The sequence below is a fragment of the Ranitomeya variabilis genome, chromosome 6 (genome assembly GCF_051348905.1).
Source record: "Ranitomeya variabilis isolate aRanVar5 chromosome 6, aRanVar5.hap1, whole genome shotgun sequence".
Lineage (NCBI taxonomy): Eukaryota > Metazoa > Chordata > Amphibia > Anura > Dendrobatidae > Ranitomeya > Ranitomeya variabilis.
The window spans coordinates 326,623,402-326,639,838 of record NC_135237.1 but is presented as its reverse complement, the minus strand read 5'-3'; the positions used below and the strand labels follow the sequence as shown (position 1 = coordinate 326,639,838).

The window sequence follows — 16,437 nt, the reverse complement described above, 5'->3', positions numbered from 1 at the left end:
AATCTATAGCACAATCACAGTCCCTATGAGGAGGAAGGGCACTGGACCTGGCCTCATTAAATACATCCTGAAAGTCTGACAAAAACTCAGGGATCTCAGAAGGAGTAGAAGAAGCAATAGACACCAATGGAGAATCGCAATGAATCCCCTGACACCCCCAACTAGACACAGTCATAGCTTTCCAATCTAAAACTGGATTATGGGCCTGTAACCATGGCAGACCCAAAACGACAACATCATGCATTTTATGCAGTACCAGAAAACGAATCACCTCCTGATGTACAGGAGTCATGCACATGGTCACTTGCGTCCAATACTGAGGTTTATTCTCTGCCAATGGCGTAGAATCAATTCCTCTAAGAGGAATAGGATTTTCCAAAGGCTCCAGGACAAAACCGCAGCGCTTGGCAAACGACAAATCCATCAGACTTAAAGGAGCACCAGAATCCACAAAAGCCATAACTGAGTAAGAAGATAATGAACAAATTAAAGTCACAGACAAAATAAACTTAGGCTGAAAAGTACCCATGGCGACAGGATTAACAATTTTTTTTAAGCGTTTAGAGCATGCTGAGATAACATGTGTTGAATCACCACAGTAGAAACACAACCCATTTTGACGTCTATGATTTTGTCGCTCGACTCTGGTCAGAATTCTGTCACATTGCATAGAATCAGGTGACCGTTCAGACAGCACCGCCAAAGGATTAACAGATTTGCGCTCCCGCAAACATCGATCAATTTGAATGGCCAGAGCCATTGAATCATTCAGACCTGTAGGGATAGGAAACCCCACCATCACATCTTTAATGGCTTCAGAAAGACCATTTCTGAAATTTGCGGCCAGTGCACACTCATTCCATTGAGTAAGCACGGACCATTTCCGAAATTTTTGACAATATACCTCAGCTTCGTCCTGACCCTGAGAGATAGCCAGCAACATCTTTTCAGCCTGATTTTCAAGATTAGGCTCCTCATAAAGCAAACCAAGTGCCAGGAAAAACGCATCAACATTCACCAATGCAGGATCTCCTGGCGCCAGAGAGAAGGCCCAATCTTGAGGGTCACCGCGCAAGAAGGAAATAACAATCTTAACTTGCTGAGCGGAATCACCAGAGGAACGAGGTTTCAGAGACAGAAACAATTTGCAATTATTCCTAAAATTCAGGAACTTAGATCTATCTCCAAAAAACGGCTCAGGAATAGGTATTTTTGGTTCAGACATAGGGCTATGGATAACAAAATCCTGAATGCTTTGCACCCTAGCAGCAAGCTGATCCACACTAGAAGTCAGAGTCTGGACATTCATATCTGCAGCAGAGTTCCAGCCACTCAGAGAAAAAAGGGGATGGAAGAAGCTAGGCAAACTGCAGCAACAAAAAAAAACAAACAAAAAAACAAACTCAGAACTTCTTTTTAATCCCGCTTCTGCGATGCAATAAACATTTTCTTATGGCCTGGCATACTGTTATGATCCCAGTGGTAGAGGATCTCTGATATTCCGGCAAGATAGCAAAAACATAAATACTGCTCTAGGGAGGTGGAAACTGGGCTAACCGCATACCTGATCCTAACACACACAACTAGAAGCAGCCGGTGAACGTGCCTACGTTGGTTCTAGACGTCTCGAGCCAGCCGGAGAACTGACTACCCCTAGAGGGAAAATAAGACCTCACTTGCCTCCAGAGAAATTGAACCCCAAAGATATAGAAAGCCCCCAACAAATAATAACGGTGAGGCAAGAGGAAAACACAAACGTAGAGATGAACTAGATTCAGCAAAGTGAGGCCCACTAGTCTAGATAGGCAGAAAATAGATAGTGGACTATGCGGTCAGCAGAAAACCCTACAAAAACATCCACGCTGAACATTCAAGAACCCCCACACCGACTGACGGTGCGGAGGGAGAATATCAGCCCCCTAGAGCTTCCAGCGAGCCAGAAAATCTAATATTAAGCAAGCTGGACTAAAACACTGAAAAATGCAAACGATCCAAATTATACAAAACGGACTTAGCTTTTCTTGCATGAGACAGACTGAAAGGAATCCGGAGGAGACCATATAGGTCTGGATACAACGATGCCAGGCAAGAGACTGAGTCCAGAGGAGACTTAAATAGGGAACACCCGCTGCTTAACGACACAGCTGGAGCTCAGGCCTGCAACAAGACATGCCTAACACAATACCGTTAGTGACCACCAGAGGGAGCCCAGAAACACAGTTCACAACAGTTTGGGCTTCTAGCCTCAAGTGATCATGCAGCGCCCCAGAGTCCTGGTCGTTGCAGTACTGTGGCTCCGCCGCTAAGGGGGGCTATGGTACGTCTGATGGCACTGAAGGAGTTCATCTGACCAGGTATCACAGACACCAATACATTTCACAGTCTGGCCTCCAGGGGGAGCTAAGGGTTCTATTTATTAGGCCACTCCTCACAATCTGGTAAAACTGGGGGTTAGGCAGGAAGTTAGAACAGAAAGCTGACTGGGTTGGAACCAGACAACACCTTGTGGCAGAGGGTGTTGTAGGGGAAGATTCGGAGGGGTCCCTGTCAGGGGTGGGATCCTGACAGAGGCCTAGCAATCAGAGAGAACGCTACGGGACCGCGCCTGCACGATATAGCGGCGGTACCCCAAGAAAGGACAAGAAGCGAGATTTATTGTGCTGAGTGAGAAACGAGATCAACGCAACTAGGAGAATACCAGTAGGAGTCGTGCTGTAAGACGAGGCAACATCCTATTGAGGCGCATAACCGGTGGCCGGAACGCCGAGGAAGTATAGAGCTCCAAGCCAAACTTCAAACCTACGGCAGGACAGTCAGTTACAGGCGGGCTGTCTCACACAGACCCAGGAAGACACAGGGGGGTAACAACAGGAGAGGGATGACGATAGAGCCCAGGAAGAACCTCCGAGCCTCCCCGTCATACGGGTGCGTGCTAACCGTAAGATCAGGGGGACGTAGAAGAACATCAGAATCGAGTTGTGAGGGAACACGAGAAACAGACACAACAGTTGTGGGGTACTATCCCGTAAGCACAGCAGGGGAGGACCACAACACAAGCGCAGGAAGGTAGGCACAGATTTCCACCTGTAAAGGGAACTCTGGAGGTGCCATCGGACCGGCCGGACTTGCGCAGCCCTGTTAACCGTATTCCGGATTGAGGACTCAGAAGCCTTCAGTAAAGAGGTAAAGAGACTGCAACCTGGTGTCCTCGTTATTTACCGCGACCGGCACTTCACCACACCATAACGACATCCCATACCATCACTTTAATTGTGCGCCCCTCAGCAGGGTCACGGACCGGGCCTAGCCACTGTGACAACCTCAGAGCAGAGACCCAGAGGCCCGATACCGGGTACCCCTCGGCCCTGCGGCAGTGGGGGCGCTACAATCATATCTCTGAATAGAAGTAAGATAATATAATGTCTTCCACAATTACATACTAGTGAGTATTTTTTATTTTAGCTTGTTAGGTATACTTTGAAAGATGCCTTGAGCTATAAAGCCTCATTCAAACCTCCATGTATCATGGTCAGAGTATGGATCCAGCTGCAGGTCTACTGCGGGTCAAGAGATCCACGGCCGTCTGTGCATTGCAGTCAATACTTGGACCATTATATACGGACATCTGAATATGGATTAAACATAATTTAATAGTTATATTCAAATTCATATGCTGATTAATTTACAAATCAAATTGAATACATACTAATGTTTTTCCCTCCGCCATGACTTGAGGAAACTTTCTGCATTTGGATTTACAAAACTCTATTGAACTCAATAATGAATGTAAATGCAGTAAGCTCTTGAAAATCCTTTAGATGAAGTAACATAACACACATCTCTGACATGAGTTTTAAAACATCTGAGGAATTTATTAAGGTCTGCCCTTGAATTATGGCCACAAAAAAGGCTAAATGTTCAAGCCTCATTTGTACAAAAATTTGCAACTTTTTATTTTTATTTTCCATCTTTTTCACCATTTTTCTTTAAAGTTGGCATGGCCAAATGGAAATAGTCAAGGGCCTATTGCAACCTTACATATTTATTATAATTTTTGCCTGTAGCTGGCTTAAATTATAGAATAGAGCTATGCCTGTCCACAACATTTATGGTTCACAAACTGCTAAAGATAATTTAATTTATTAATATTGTAATTTATTATTGGGTGTATCTTATTGGAGTTCTGCTTAGCTTAAGAATGGACTGTAAAACACACATCTTAATAAATTCCTCCTTAAATGGTTCTATATAGTTCCAAAATATGCCAATACGACTGACCTGTGATGTCATTTCTGGTTGCTGCCGCATTAAACTGCATAGCATATAGATCAGAGACAGTAACTCTGCATCCCATCTTACTCAGAACATCAACTGCAACATTTTTTAATGAACCGTTCATTGATTTTGGCTCCTGGTGAGCATACACAATCAAAACATTTTTGCCTATGGATAAAAGTAAAAACATAAAAGATTTAAAATTTGTTAATTAAGAAAGTTATCAGGTGATTGCTGCACAGAACATACAGTAAAAAGCCTCACTTTTTCTTTCTGCAAATTCTTCTACTTCTATAGCTTTGCTTCATGTAATGTTACAACTTTAGGTAGTTTTAGTCTAATTAGTCTACTTTCTAAGGTGACGTTCACCTGCTGTGCAACCATATTTTGTAGTGCAGCCATGCCTTCTGCAGGGGTGAATAAGCACACAAATTTGCATTTTATGTCAAAATGTTATAGCACACGCCTCATTTGCATTCAATAGTGGACAACAGTAGAAATGGCTGTCGCTAATATTGTTAACTTGAGTTTTACAAGTGACATCCAAATTATAAGTGGGTTTCGTCATGAAGATAACTCCTTTTACAGACAGCCCGGTAATCAGATAATTACTACAAGCCCAAATCATAGTCCAAATGGTGGAACCCTCTATCTCATCCATGTACTTAAATACATTTAAATAAATTTAATCATATTAAATTTAATTTTGAGGTATGTGAGTTGCCCGCCAGGGCCGTGGGGTACTCGGTATCGGGTCTGGTACTTAAAGGGAATGTCACGGCGGTGGCGACTTGGTCCGTGGCCCTGGGTGCCCAAGTAAAAGGGATAGGTCTTTAAAGGGAACCTGTCACCTGAATTTGGCGGGACCAGTTTTGGGTCATATGGGCGGGGTTTTCGGGTGATTGATTCACCCTTTCCTTACCCGCTGGCTGCATGCTGGCCGCAATATTGGATTGAAGTTCATTCTCTGTCCTCCGGAGTACACGCCTGCGCAAAGCAATATTGCCTTGCGCTGGCGTGTACTCCGGAGGACAGAGAATGAACTTCAATCCAATATTGCGGCCAGCATGCAGCCAGCGGGTAAGGAAAGGGTGAATCAAACACCCGAAAACCCCGCCCATATGACCCAAAACTTGTCCTGCCAAATTCAGGTGACAGGTTCCCTTTAAAAGGGGGTTTGAATAAAGTTTGTGTTCATGACGCCAGCTGTGGTATTCGGTCAGTGGGGACCAACGCTGCTTAAAGGGGTCCGCTGGGGTTATGTTATGGCAGCTAGATGGTATAACTTCCCACATGTGAAGTAGGTCCCCAGGGCTCCCAGTGTATAGATGAGGATGGTGAGTGGTGCAGTAAAGAACAAGGACACAGGTTTGCAGTCTCTTTACCTGGTTTACTATAGGCTTCAGGCAACCGCAGTCCAGGGCACCAGATCACAGGTACAGGCAGGGTCCGGCCAGCTTGGAAGCAAATTCAGAGTCCCCTCTACCAGGTAGAGATGAAAGCCTTCCTCTTAGCGAGGTGTATTGTAGTCCCTTACTGCCTATGGCTTCTGATAAGGTTCTCACAGTTCCTCTCTGTCCTCCATAAAGGTGGGACACAAACCCATATGACAGGTGGCTCAAGCCTTTTTATAGGGTCTCTATCACAACCCGGGCTCTATGCACCACTGTGCCTCCTGGGTATTAGGGCGGACAGGTAATGTATAGTCCAGCTGTCCTGCCCATTTCTGCTGTGCCTCCTAGTGTCTGACACAACCTCGGTCTTCCGGCGACTGGTATCTGCGCTCTGCCAGGGAGGTAGCCCAGTCGCAGCTGTCCTCCCCTGGTATCACTCGCCTGTGCTCCTCTCTCCTGCATGCTCTCTACAAACTGTTCTTTCTTTCTGTAAGTCGCTATCCAGGAGCTGCAGCACCTCTGGCTGCACGGCCCCTCACACTTCTTCCTGCCTCAGACTGCTCCAGTCTGCTGTCCGGCACTAACTAACTATTTTCCCTCCAAAACCAGAATTTATATATAGGGGATCCACCCATAAGCAGGATCAGAGCTCCCCACTTTGGCCTGGATTGTGAACTGTTGCATGTTTGTGTTTACCTGATAGAAGAGATCTTCCCCTACTTACAAGCGTGACATCATTCTCCCCATGAGAAAAGCAAAGCCACTGTAACAACCAGAACCCTGGGGTGTTACATGTGCTTATGGTATAAACAGCCACAACTAATTAAAACCAAATCTCTGGAAATATGGTTTATAACATTTTGAAAAATGATGGCCAGTTATTGTGTAATGAATCATCAACTTGAGTTAGACTTCCACAGCCAGACTTAAGGCCCCGTCTCACACAGCGACGCTGCAGCGATACAGACAACGATGCTGATCGCTGCAGCGTCGCTGTTTTGTCGCTGTGTGGTCGCTGGAGAGCTGTCACACAGACCGCTCTCCAGCGACCAACGATGCCGAGGTCCCAGGTAACCAGGGTAAACATCGGGTTACTAAGCACGGGGCCGCGCTTAGTAACCCGATGTTTACCCTGGTTACCAGCGTAAAAGTAACAAAAAACAAACAGTACATACTCACATTCCGGTGTCTGTCCTCCGGCGTCTCAGCTTCTCTGCACTGTGTAAGCACAGCGGCCGGAAAGCACAGCGGTGACGTCACCGCTGTGCTCGCTTTCCGGCCGGCAGGCGCTCACAGTGCAGAGAAGCTGAGACGCCGGAGGACAGACACCGGAATGTGAGTATGCACTGTTTCTTTTTTTCTACTTTTACGCTGGTAACCACGGTAAACATCAGGTTACTAAGCGCGGCCCTGCGCTTAGTAACCCGATGTTTACCCTGGTTACCAGTGAAGACACACACCGATTCAGCGATGTCAGCGGGACCTCAACGACCAAAAAAAGGTCCAGGCCATTCTGACACGACCAGCGATCTCGCAGCAGGGGCCTGATCGCTGGTACGTGTCACACATAGCGAGATCGTTACTGAGGTCCGTGGTTTGCGTCACAAAACTTGTGACTCAGCAGCGATCTCGCTAGCGATCTCGCTATGTGAGACGGGGCCTTTAGTGCTAGCAACTCGCAAGGATACTACAGTTTTCACTCTTTTCCTATATAGGGATCTTGTAACTTGTGTACCAGTTCCTGTCCCATCTGTTTCTGCTTCAGGTGCTAGGTGGTGCCATAGCACATGACTGCTACAGTCCTGTTTTATTCCTGGGACTTTTGGTTCCACTAGATTAGGGAATTATGAAATTAATTGTTTGACTTTTATTATTTTTTTCTGAGAGACCTGGGCTGGATTCTCTGCTACTTAAACTCTTTGGTCTCTGACTTGCACTGGCAGTCAATAAGTCCTGGTTACCTGGCCCGTAGCTCTAGTCCTTGCTTTTGTGCTTTCTTCCTGATTTTTCCCCTTTTGGGACATCAGCTTATATTTTGAAAATCCACTTGCTTTCTGATTTTGTCTGTGATGTAACCTCTTGGTACTGAACCTGCGTGGCAACACTTACTCCCATCAGCTTGCCCCACCAGTCAGCACACAGCTGACTATGTGGCCCCAGTCCAGGGCACCTGTGTAAGACCCGATCCTTTCACAACATATGATGACAGTTTCATCATATGTAATGTCCCTGCCTTTGATGCGGGTTCGCAAGTCGAGCCCACATCTTTCCTGGCAGATGATGGCTGATTTATTCAATCTCAGAAAAATTTAACATGCCAATTTTTTTTTTTCATCTTTTAAATTAAAAAAAATACATGTTTGGTATCTATGTAAGAGCACTGACCTGGAGAATCATCTTGTCAGGTCAGTTTTACCTTATAGTGAACATGGTAAATACAAATAAAAAAAAGTAGTGTAAATGTACGGTACTTGTTTTGGCTTGCTTTAAGCCTGTCTGTATAAGTTCTTTTGACGATGGGCTAAGTATTGCACCAGCTGTTTTTAAAAATTTTGCTAATAATATATTCAAATACATAAACGGTCTTTGTGTGGTTGTCTATCCGAATAACATCTTGGCTTATTCACCTGACATTATGTCATACATCGGACATGTACATTCTGTACCCAAAGACTCAGAGACTATTTTTTTATTTGCTAAATTTGAAAAACGTGTGTTAAGGGATCAAGAAGTAAATTTCCTGGGGTATATATTGTCAACTAAATGTTTTGAATGGACCCCTCAATGGTCAAAGCTGTTAAGGAGTTGATGCAACCCAAATCTCTGAAGGACTTGCAGCATTTCCTTGGGATTGCCAACTACTATCATAAATGTATTAAAAATATTTCTAGGACTGCCAAAAACTGACCACCTTGACCAAAAAAGGAACAGATATAGATAACTGGAAACCTGGGATTATCGGTGCCTTCACTGAGTTAAATGAGCATTTCTCATCTGACCCTGTCCATTCGTAGTGGAAGTTGATGCCTCAAAGATTTGAGTGGGAGTGGTGTTGTCACAGTGTATACCGCCTCTCGCTCAATTCCGTCCGAGTGCCTTCTTCCTACGAACATTTTCATCTATTGATAAAAATTATTATATAGTTAATTGTGACTTGTTGCCAATTAAGTGGGGGTTTGAGAAATGGTGCCACTTCCTCGATGGTGCCAAACATAAAATCATTGTTTCACGGATCACAAAAACCTTACATATCTTGTATCAGGAACTGTGCAATGGATACCCACTGGTCAGTATGAGTCCTGTGAAGTGCAGGCAAGCGGGGCTCAGAGCGTCCGATTGGGAGAGATGGGACGGCATGCGACCGTCGGTGAGCAGGACCTGCTGTCACGTAACCGCAGGGGGAGGGACCGGGTTGGAGCCAACTACAGGACACCTGGAGGAGATAGAGGGACATGACGGGGACCAGCTGGACCGCAGAGAGGTAAAGCAAGTAGGGGCAGCCGAGTACGAGCACTAGAAGTAGTCAGGGCAAAGCCAAAAGAGTCATAAAACCTAGAGGGGCAATAACGGTACCAAAGGGACAGACAGAACGGATAGTCACAAACCACGCAGGAGTCAAGAACCAGGCAAGCAAGCAGACAGTACAAAATCAGTAGTCAAATACACAACAGAGGGACAGACCGGGTCAGAACCCATGTCTTGAAGTTCTTGGATCCACTTCTCCATGGACTTCATTACTGATCTCTCACCATCAGAAGTGAAGTCTGTTATATGTGTAGTAGTGGACAGATTTAGTAAACCGCGTCATTTTGTTCTTTTGCCTGGGTTGCTTAACTCTCAAATCTTAATTAAATTGTTAATGAAACACATTGTGCTTTTTCTTAGGATTCCGGAAAATATTGTTTCTGATTGAGAAAATCAGTTTGTTTCTAAATTATGGAGGGCATTCTGTACTAATATTAGTATTGAATTGTCCTTTTCACTAGCTGATCACCCAGAGACCAATGGTCAGACTGACGTGCCAACCAAACACTTAGACATAACTCCAAAGATATTTCCTATGATCACCAGTTTGACTAGGTGGAATATTTCTATTAGCTAAATTTGCCATAAGTAATCAATATCAAGAATCCCTTAAAACATTTTCATTCTTCTGCTACAGCAGGTTTTTTTTCTCATTTTGTTTCTTGTAGGTTTTGTATACTGTATACTATGTACAGAGCTCCTGTGTATAGTGTTAGTGGCACTGACACTATATACAGAGCACCTGTGTATAATGGACTTAGTAATGTGTTTTTTGTTGTGTTTTGTGTGTTTTATTAATGATCAGTATTGTAGTATTCAGTCGTTATGTGGTGGTAATATGTGTTCTCGTCATCGTGTGGCGGTATTTGTTCCTTGTATGTGGTATTATTCTGTCACTATGTGGTGGTAGCATGTGCACTGGTCACGGTGTGGCAGTATTTGTTCCTTGTATGTGGTATTATTCAGTCACTATGTGGTGGTAATATGTGGTCTGGTCATGGTGTGGCGGTATTAGTCCCTTGTATGTGGTATTATTCAGTCACTAGGAGGTGGTAATATGTGATCTGTTCATGGTATGGCAGTATTTGTTCCTTTATGTGGTATTATTTGGTCACTATGTGGTGGTAATATGTGATCTGGTCATGGTGTGGTGGTATTTGTTCCTTGTATGTAGTATTATTCGGTCACTATGTGGTGGTAATATGTGATCTGGTCATGGTGTGGCGGTATTTGTTCCTTGTATGTGGTATTATTCAGTCACTATGTGGTGGTAATATGTGGTCTGGTTGTGGTGTGGTGGTATTTGTTCCTTGTATGTCATATTATTCGGTTACTATGCAATAGCAATATGTGGTACGGCCATGGTGTGACGGTATTTGTTCCTTGTATATGGTATTATTGGTCATTTAAAAAAATGTATGTGACTCATTCCCTTAAAGAGAAATATACCTAAAAAGAGTATTGGATATTTAAAGAAAGTTTTAATAGGGTAGAGTAGAGCATGGACAAAACAAAAGCTGATGGCTATATATGTGATATGGTGATCACGTACAGTTGTACTCAAAAGTTTACATACCCTGGCAGAATTTTTTTTCAGATAATATGAATGATAACACCAAAGCTTTTTCTCCAGTCATGGTTAGTGGTTGAGTGAAGCCATTTATTGTCAAACTATTGTGTTTTCTATTTTAAATAATAATAACGATACAAAACATCCAAATGACCCTGATCAAAAGTTTACATACCCTGGTGATTTTGGCCTGATAATATTCACAGAGGTTGACACAAATGGGTTTGAATGGCTACTAAAGGTAACATCCTCACCTGTGACCTGTTTGCTTGTAATCAGTGTGTGTGCATAAAAGCTGAGTGAGTTTCTGGGATCCAGGATTGTGATTGTGAGTCTTGGGGAAAGCAAAAGAATTGTCAACGGATCTACGGGAAAAGGTAGTTGAACTGTTTAAAACTGGAAAGGGTAGAAAAAGATATCCAAGGAATTGATAATGTCAGTCAGCAGCAATCAAACTGTGATTAACAAATGGAAAATCCGGGCCTCTTTAAAAACAAAACCACGGTCAGGTAGACCAACAAAAATGCCGTCCACAACTGCCAGGAAAATTGTTTGGGATGCAAAAAAACCCCCACAAATAACATTTATCAGCTGAAATACAGGACTCACTGGAAACTAGCGGTGTGGCTGTTTCAAGATGCACAATAAGGAAGTACTTGAAGAAAAATGGGCTGCATGGTCGAGTCACCAGAAAAAAGCCATTACCTAACAAATGCCACAAAGTATCTCGCCTACAATACGCAAAACAACACAGAAACAAGCCTCAAAACTTCTGAAACAAGGTAATTTGGAGTGATGAGACCAAAATTGAACGTTTTGGCCACAACCATAAATGTTACATTTGGAGAGAGGTCAACAAGGCCTATGATGAAAGGAACACCATTCTTACTGTAAAGCACGGAGGTGGATCGCTGATGTTTTGGGGATGTGTGAGCTACAAATGCACAGGAAATTTGGTCAAAGTTGAAGGAAAGATGAATGCAGCACGTATCAGCAAATACTGGATGCAAATTTGCACTCATCAGTCCGGAAGCTGCGCATGGGACGTACTTGGTACGTTGCAACATGATGACGATCAAAAAACACAAGGCCAAGTCGACCTGTCATTGGCTACAGCAGAACAAAGTGAAGGCTGTGGAGTGGCCATTTCAATCTCCTGAACTCAATATCATTGAGCCACTCTGGGGAGATCTCAAGCGCGCAGTTCATGCTAGACAGCCCAGGAATTTACTGGAGCTGGAGCCTTTTTGCCAAGAATAGTGGGCAGCTATACCATCTGAGAAAATAAAGAACCTCATCCACAACTACCACAAAAGACTTCAAGCTGTCATTGATGTTAGATGGGGCAATACATGGTATTAAGAAATGGGGTATGTGAACTTTTGATCAGGGTCATTTGGATGTTTTGGGTTGTCATTATGATTAAAAAAGAAAACAGTAGTTTGACAATAAATGGCTTCACCCAACCACTAACCATGAGTGGAGAAAATGTTTTGCTGTTATCATTCATATTCTCTGAAAAAAGGATAAGGGTACGTTCACACAGGACTTTTTTGCAGCTTTTTTTTGCTGCTTTTTTTTATGCTAATTTTCAGCTGCTTTTTACAGTACCAGTAAAACCTATGAGATTTCAGAAATCTCATGCACACACGTTGGTTTTTTGTTTGATCAGTTTTTTCTGCTTTGCTGCTTTTTTTGGACATAGGGCATGTCACTTCTTTCAGCGTTTTTGCAGCGTTTTTGCAGCGTTTTTTCACCCATTGACTTGAATGGGTGATGAAAAAAACGCTGCAAAAACGCTGAAAAAACGCATGTAGCATTATTTGCTGCGTTTTTTGTGCAGAAAATCATGGCCAGCAGGAAGGGATCTCACAGCCAAGAGCTTAGGGGTGTGGTTAGGTAGGTGTGAAGAGCCATTGTGAGCCATTGTGAGGTGTGAAGAGCCATTGTGAGGTGTCCTGTTTGTGATCTATTGTGAGGGAGTTCCTGGTAGTGAGGTGTGAAGAGCCACTGTGAGCCATTGTGAGGTGTGAAGAGCCATTGTGAGGTGTCCTGATTGTGATCTATTGTGAGGGAGTTCCTGGTAGTAAGGTGTGAAGAGCCATTGCGAGGTGTCCTAGCAGCTGAAAATTGGCATAAAAAAAGCAGCAAAAATCTGCAGCAAAAATCTGCAGCAAAAAAGTCCTGTGTGAACGTACCCAAAAAACGCACCAAAAACGCACCCAAAAAACGCACCTAAATTAGCATTAAAAAAAGCAGCAAAAAAAAGCAGCAAAAAAGTCCTGTGTGAACGTACCCTAAGAAAGGAAAAATTCTGCCGTGGTATGTAAACTTTTGAGCACACTGTCTATAGCCATCAGCCATGTACTGTTTTTTGATCACTTCATCCCCCAAACATGGAATAAAAAGGTATTTAGAGAGTCGTAAATGGTTCTAATTAAATTACAACTTGTCCTGCAAAAAATAAGCACTGAACTAATAACCAAAAAAACAAAAAGGGTTATGGCTCTCAGAGCAGAAAAGCAAAAATGAAATGAGTATTGGATCAATCACATGACATACAAAACAACAGCAGACTGACCCTACTGGCTTATAATGAGGTCCGTCAGTTTTTGTCATTGTGTTTTCCATGCCAGATGAGTTCTGAGTGTAAGCTCTTCTTACCTGTATTGTCTCAAAACTATGTTTTACCGCATAGACTGTAAATAAAATTAGTTTCCTATACACTTAAGATTAAGTGCATGTACAATATACATGACAAAATATCATATTGCAAAAAATTCTAAATTTGTCGCTGTATAATTAACTTCTATACAGATGTATGTCTGCAGTGAGGACAAAGCAAAACACAATATTAATCTAACATGGATATGATTTAGCAACAAAATTAAGCTTGAAACTACACAAGTCTAAAAATTATCCTTACCTGCCAACTGGGAATAAAACTGATTTCCTTACCTGACATTTTAAGTGTCCGTTATCTATAAAATTAGTCTTCTGATGTGTGTCTGCTAGTGTATGAAACATTAAATGCTTGTAGTATAAGGTGTCTGCTTTTTGAAAGGCAGTCAGTCTGTGATCCGAGTCACAGGATCACCACTGTCACTAAGGAAGTGGATGCAAACAAAGCCAGTAGGCAGCGTATCCCGGATTTCTCATTCATCCAACGTGCAGAGAATGTTATTACCAGGATTCACTTCAATGTTTTATACTTCATACTGAATTGCTTTCCCTTGGAAACAAGAGCCACGCAGATCAGTTCCCAGCCTCCAGAATTTGTGCAGTTGGTGATTATCACAAGTGACAATTGACAGCGAAAAGCAGTGTGTGGTTTATACCCTACTCTAGAACTTAGCAATTCAGTGTTTTTTTTATAACCCTTTGTATTGCATAATAGAAGTAAGAAAAATAGAAAAAAGGTTGAGGGTCTTAGATAATCGCTGGAGCAAATGCTCCCATTCAAACTGCTGAAGATTTTAGCTCTTTGGAATTCATGAACTAAACACTAAAATAGCTTAACCCTCAAATACAATAGGATAAAGAGAAAGGTCTTTCAAGTACAGCTCACGTACTGTTCATGAATAAGAACCAGGATCAGGTCGTAAATTGTGAACTATTGATCATATAGCTCTAATGTTGCACAATGTACAAAACAATGTGATGTTTAAGTTTCAGTTTAATTGGACATGTCACACGTTTACTGGGTTATACATTAGAGCTTCTGCATATAATGTATGAAGTTTGGGCTATGCTTTATTTTGTCAGCAGGTTCAGATTCCGATATTTCCTGAACTTGAAGCTTCCCAAGTTAAATTTACCTAATTAAAACCTGGAGTCAAGAATATGTTTTAGCTTGAGCCCTAATTAATATCTTTACACTACACTTTGTTACCTCTAATATTCTTAGTGTTATCAGATTATACTTTTCAGCCATCTTAACTCATCAATTTAAACCAATTGAACTGATTTTCTTACTATCTCTATTTACACTTTGATAAAATAACTCTGCAAATGTGCAGTAATGTAATAATAGTGAAAAATGTTTCTATGTGTATGTAAGAGATGTGGACTGGACTGTCACATTCCTACCCCTGAAGCCACCAATCACATTATAATGTGTATTATGTCTTGCCTCTTTGCATATATTGTGTCATGTGAATTGTGTTGTACTGTAATGCATAGTGTATAAGTGATGTATAATGTGTAGGATGTGATAACGTAGGATAGCACAGGGTAAGACATAGTTTAGGACATAAGATAGATAGGATAAGATAGTGACTGTAGTTAGTGTTAATGTTCAGTACTAGCCCGTAGTGGGAGCGGCTTAGTGTAAGGTAAAGAGACCACTTCCTGTAGTTAGACCGATAGAGACAAGTTCAAGTAATAGTAGGAAGTGTCTGTGAGCACTGCTGCTGTTGTGGGTGAACTACAGCAAAGGAGACTAAGGGTACCGTCTCACAGTGGCACTTTGGTCGCTACGACGGTACGATCCGTGACGTTCCAGCGATATCCATACGATATCGCTGTGTCTGACACGCAGCAGCGATCAGGGACCCTGCTGAGAATCGTACGTCGTAGCAGATCATTTGGAACTTTATTTCGTCGCTGGATCTCCCGCTGACATCGCTGGATCGGTGTGTGTGACACCGATCCAGCAATGCGTTCGCTTGTAACCAGGGTAAACATCGGGTTACTAAGCGCAGGGCCGCGCTTAGTAACCCGATGTTTACCCTGGTTACCATCGTAAATGTAAAAAAAAAAAAACAGTACATACTCACATTCCGGTGTCCGTCAGGTCCCTCGCCGTCTGCTTCCCGCACTGACTGTGAGTGCCGGCCGGAAAGCAGGGCACAGTGGTGACGTCACCGATGTGCTCTGCTTTTACTTTACGGCCGGCCGGAGCTCACAGTCAGTGCGGGAAGCAGACGGCGAGGGACCTGACGGACACCGGAATGTGAGTATGTACTATTTGTTTTTTTTTACATTTACGATGGTAACCAGGGTAAACATCGGGTTACTAAGCGCGGCCCTGCACTTAGTAACCCGATGTTTACCCTGGTTACCCGGGGACTTCAGCATCGTTGGTCGCTGGAGAGCTGTCTGTGTGACAGCTCCCCAGCGACCACACAACGACTTACCAACGATCACGGCCAGGTCGTATCGCTGGTTGTGATCGTTGGTAAATCGTTTAGTGTAACGGTACCCTTAGGGACAAGGGAGTAGCGTAACCTTGAAGTGACCGAAGAGATTAGAATGGCCTTCCATCTTAAAGAGGTCCTTGGATAGGACGACGTGACACGAGAGAGCCTGTGCTTTCAGAACACCGACGGTAACGGATCTATACAGGATTGAGTTTGTGGGACTAGTGGGTGGTACCGAGTGGTAGATTCAGGGTGCCAGTAGTGGAAGAAATAGTACGAGGAATCACTGAGCAGGTAGAGAGACTTGCTGATCAGGACTGTGACAAGCTAGGTTGTGATGAATTAGGGCAAAACAGTGTGCTTCACCAGCCCTGGAGTAGACTACAATGGAAGGAAACCATATTTGTGTAAAAATGCTTTACACTGTGAAGGAAATTCCCATAAGACTTTGTACCCACTACCCCTTGTCCTGGAAGGCCAATACCATCAGCTACAGGTGGCCTGCATGGGCAAAAGGTCCTAACACCACCAA

The 16,437-nt window shown here is 43.2% G+C and overlaps 1 protein-coding gene across 3 annotated transcripts in view; it reads right to left on the bottom strand.

Moving 5' to 3' along the window:
- NQO2 (N-ribosyldihydronicotinamide:quinone dehydrogenase 2) overlaps window positions 1-16,437 on the bottom strand; it is a 162,089-nt gene that overhangs the window by 82,511 nt on the left and 63,141 nt on the right. The window contains exons 1-2 of one of the 3 annotated variants that reach the window (XM_077269786.1): window positions 13,723-13,948; window positions 4,279-4,443 (exon numbers count right to left, since the gene is read on the bottom strand). In XM_077269786.1, the coding sequence (XP_077125901.1) occupies window positions 4,279-4,443; window positions 13,723-13,729 (172 nt within the window). In that variant the 5' untranslated portion in view covers window positions 13,730-13,948. Of the gene's footprint in view, window positions 1-4,278; window positions 4,444-13,722; window positions 13,949-16,437 lie in introns of those variants that run through there. The other 2 variants (XM_077269784.1, XM_077269785.1) reach the window with 2 other exon arrangements.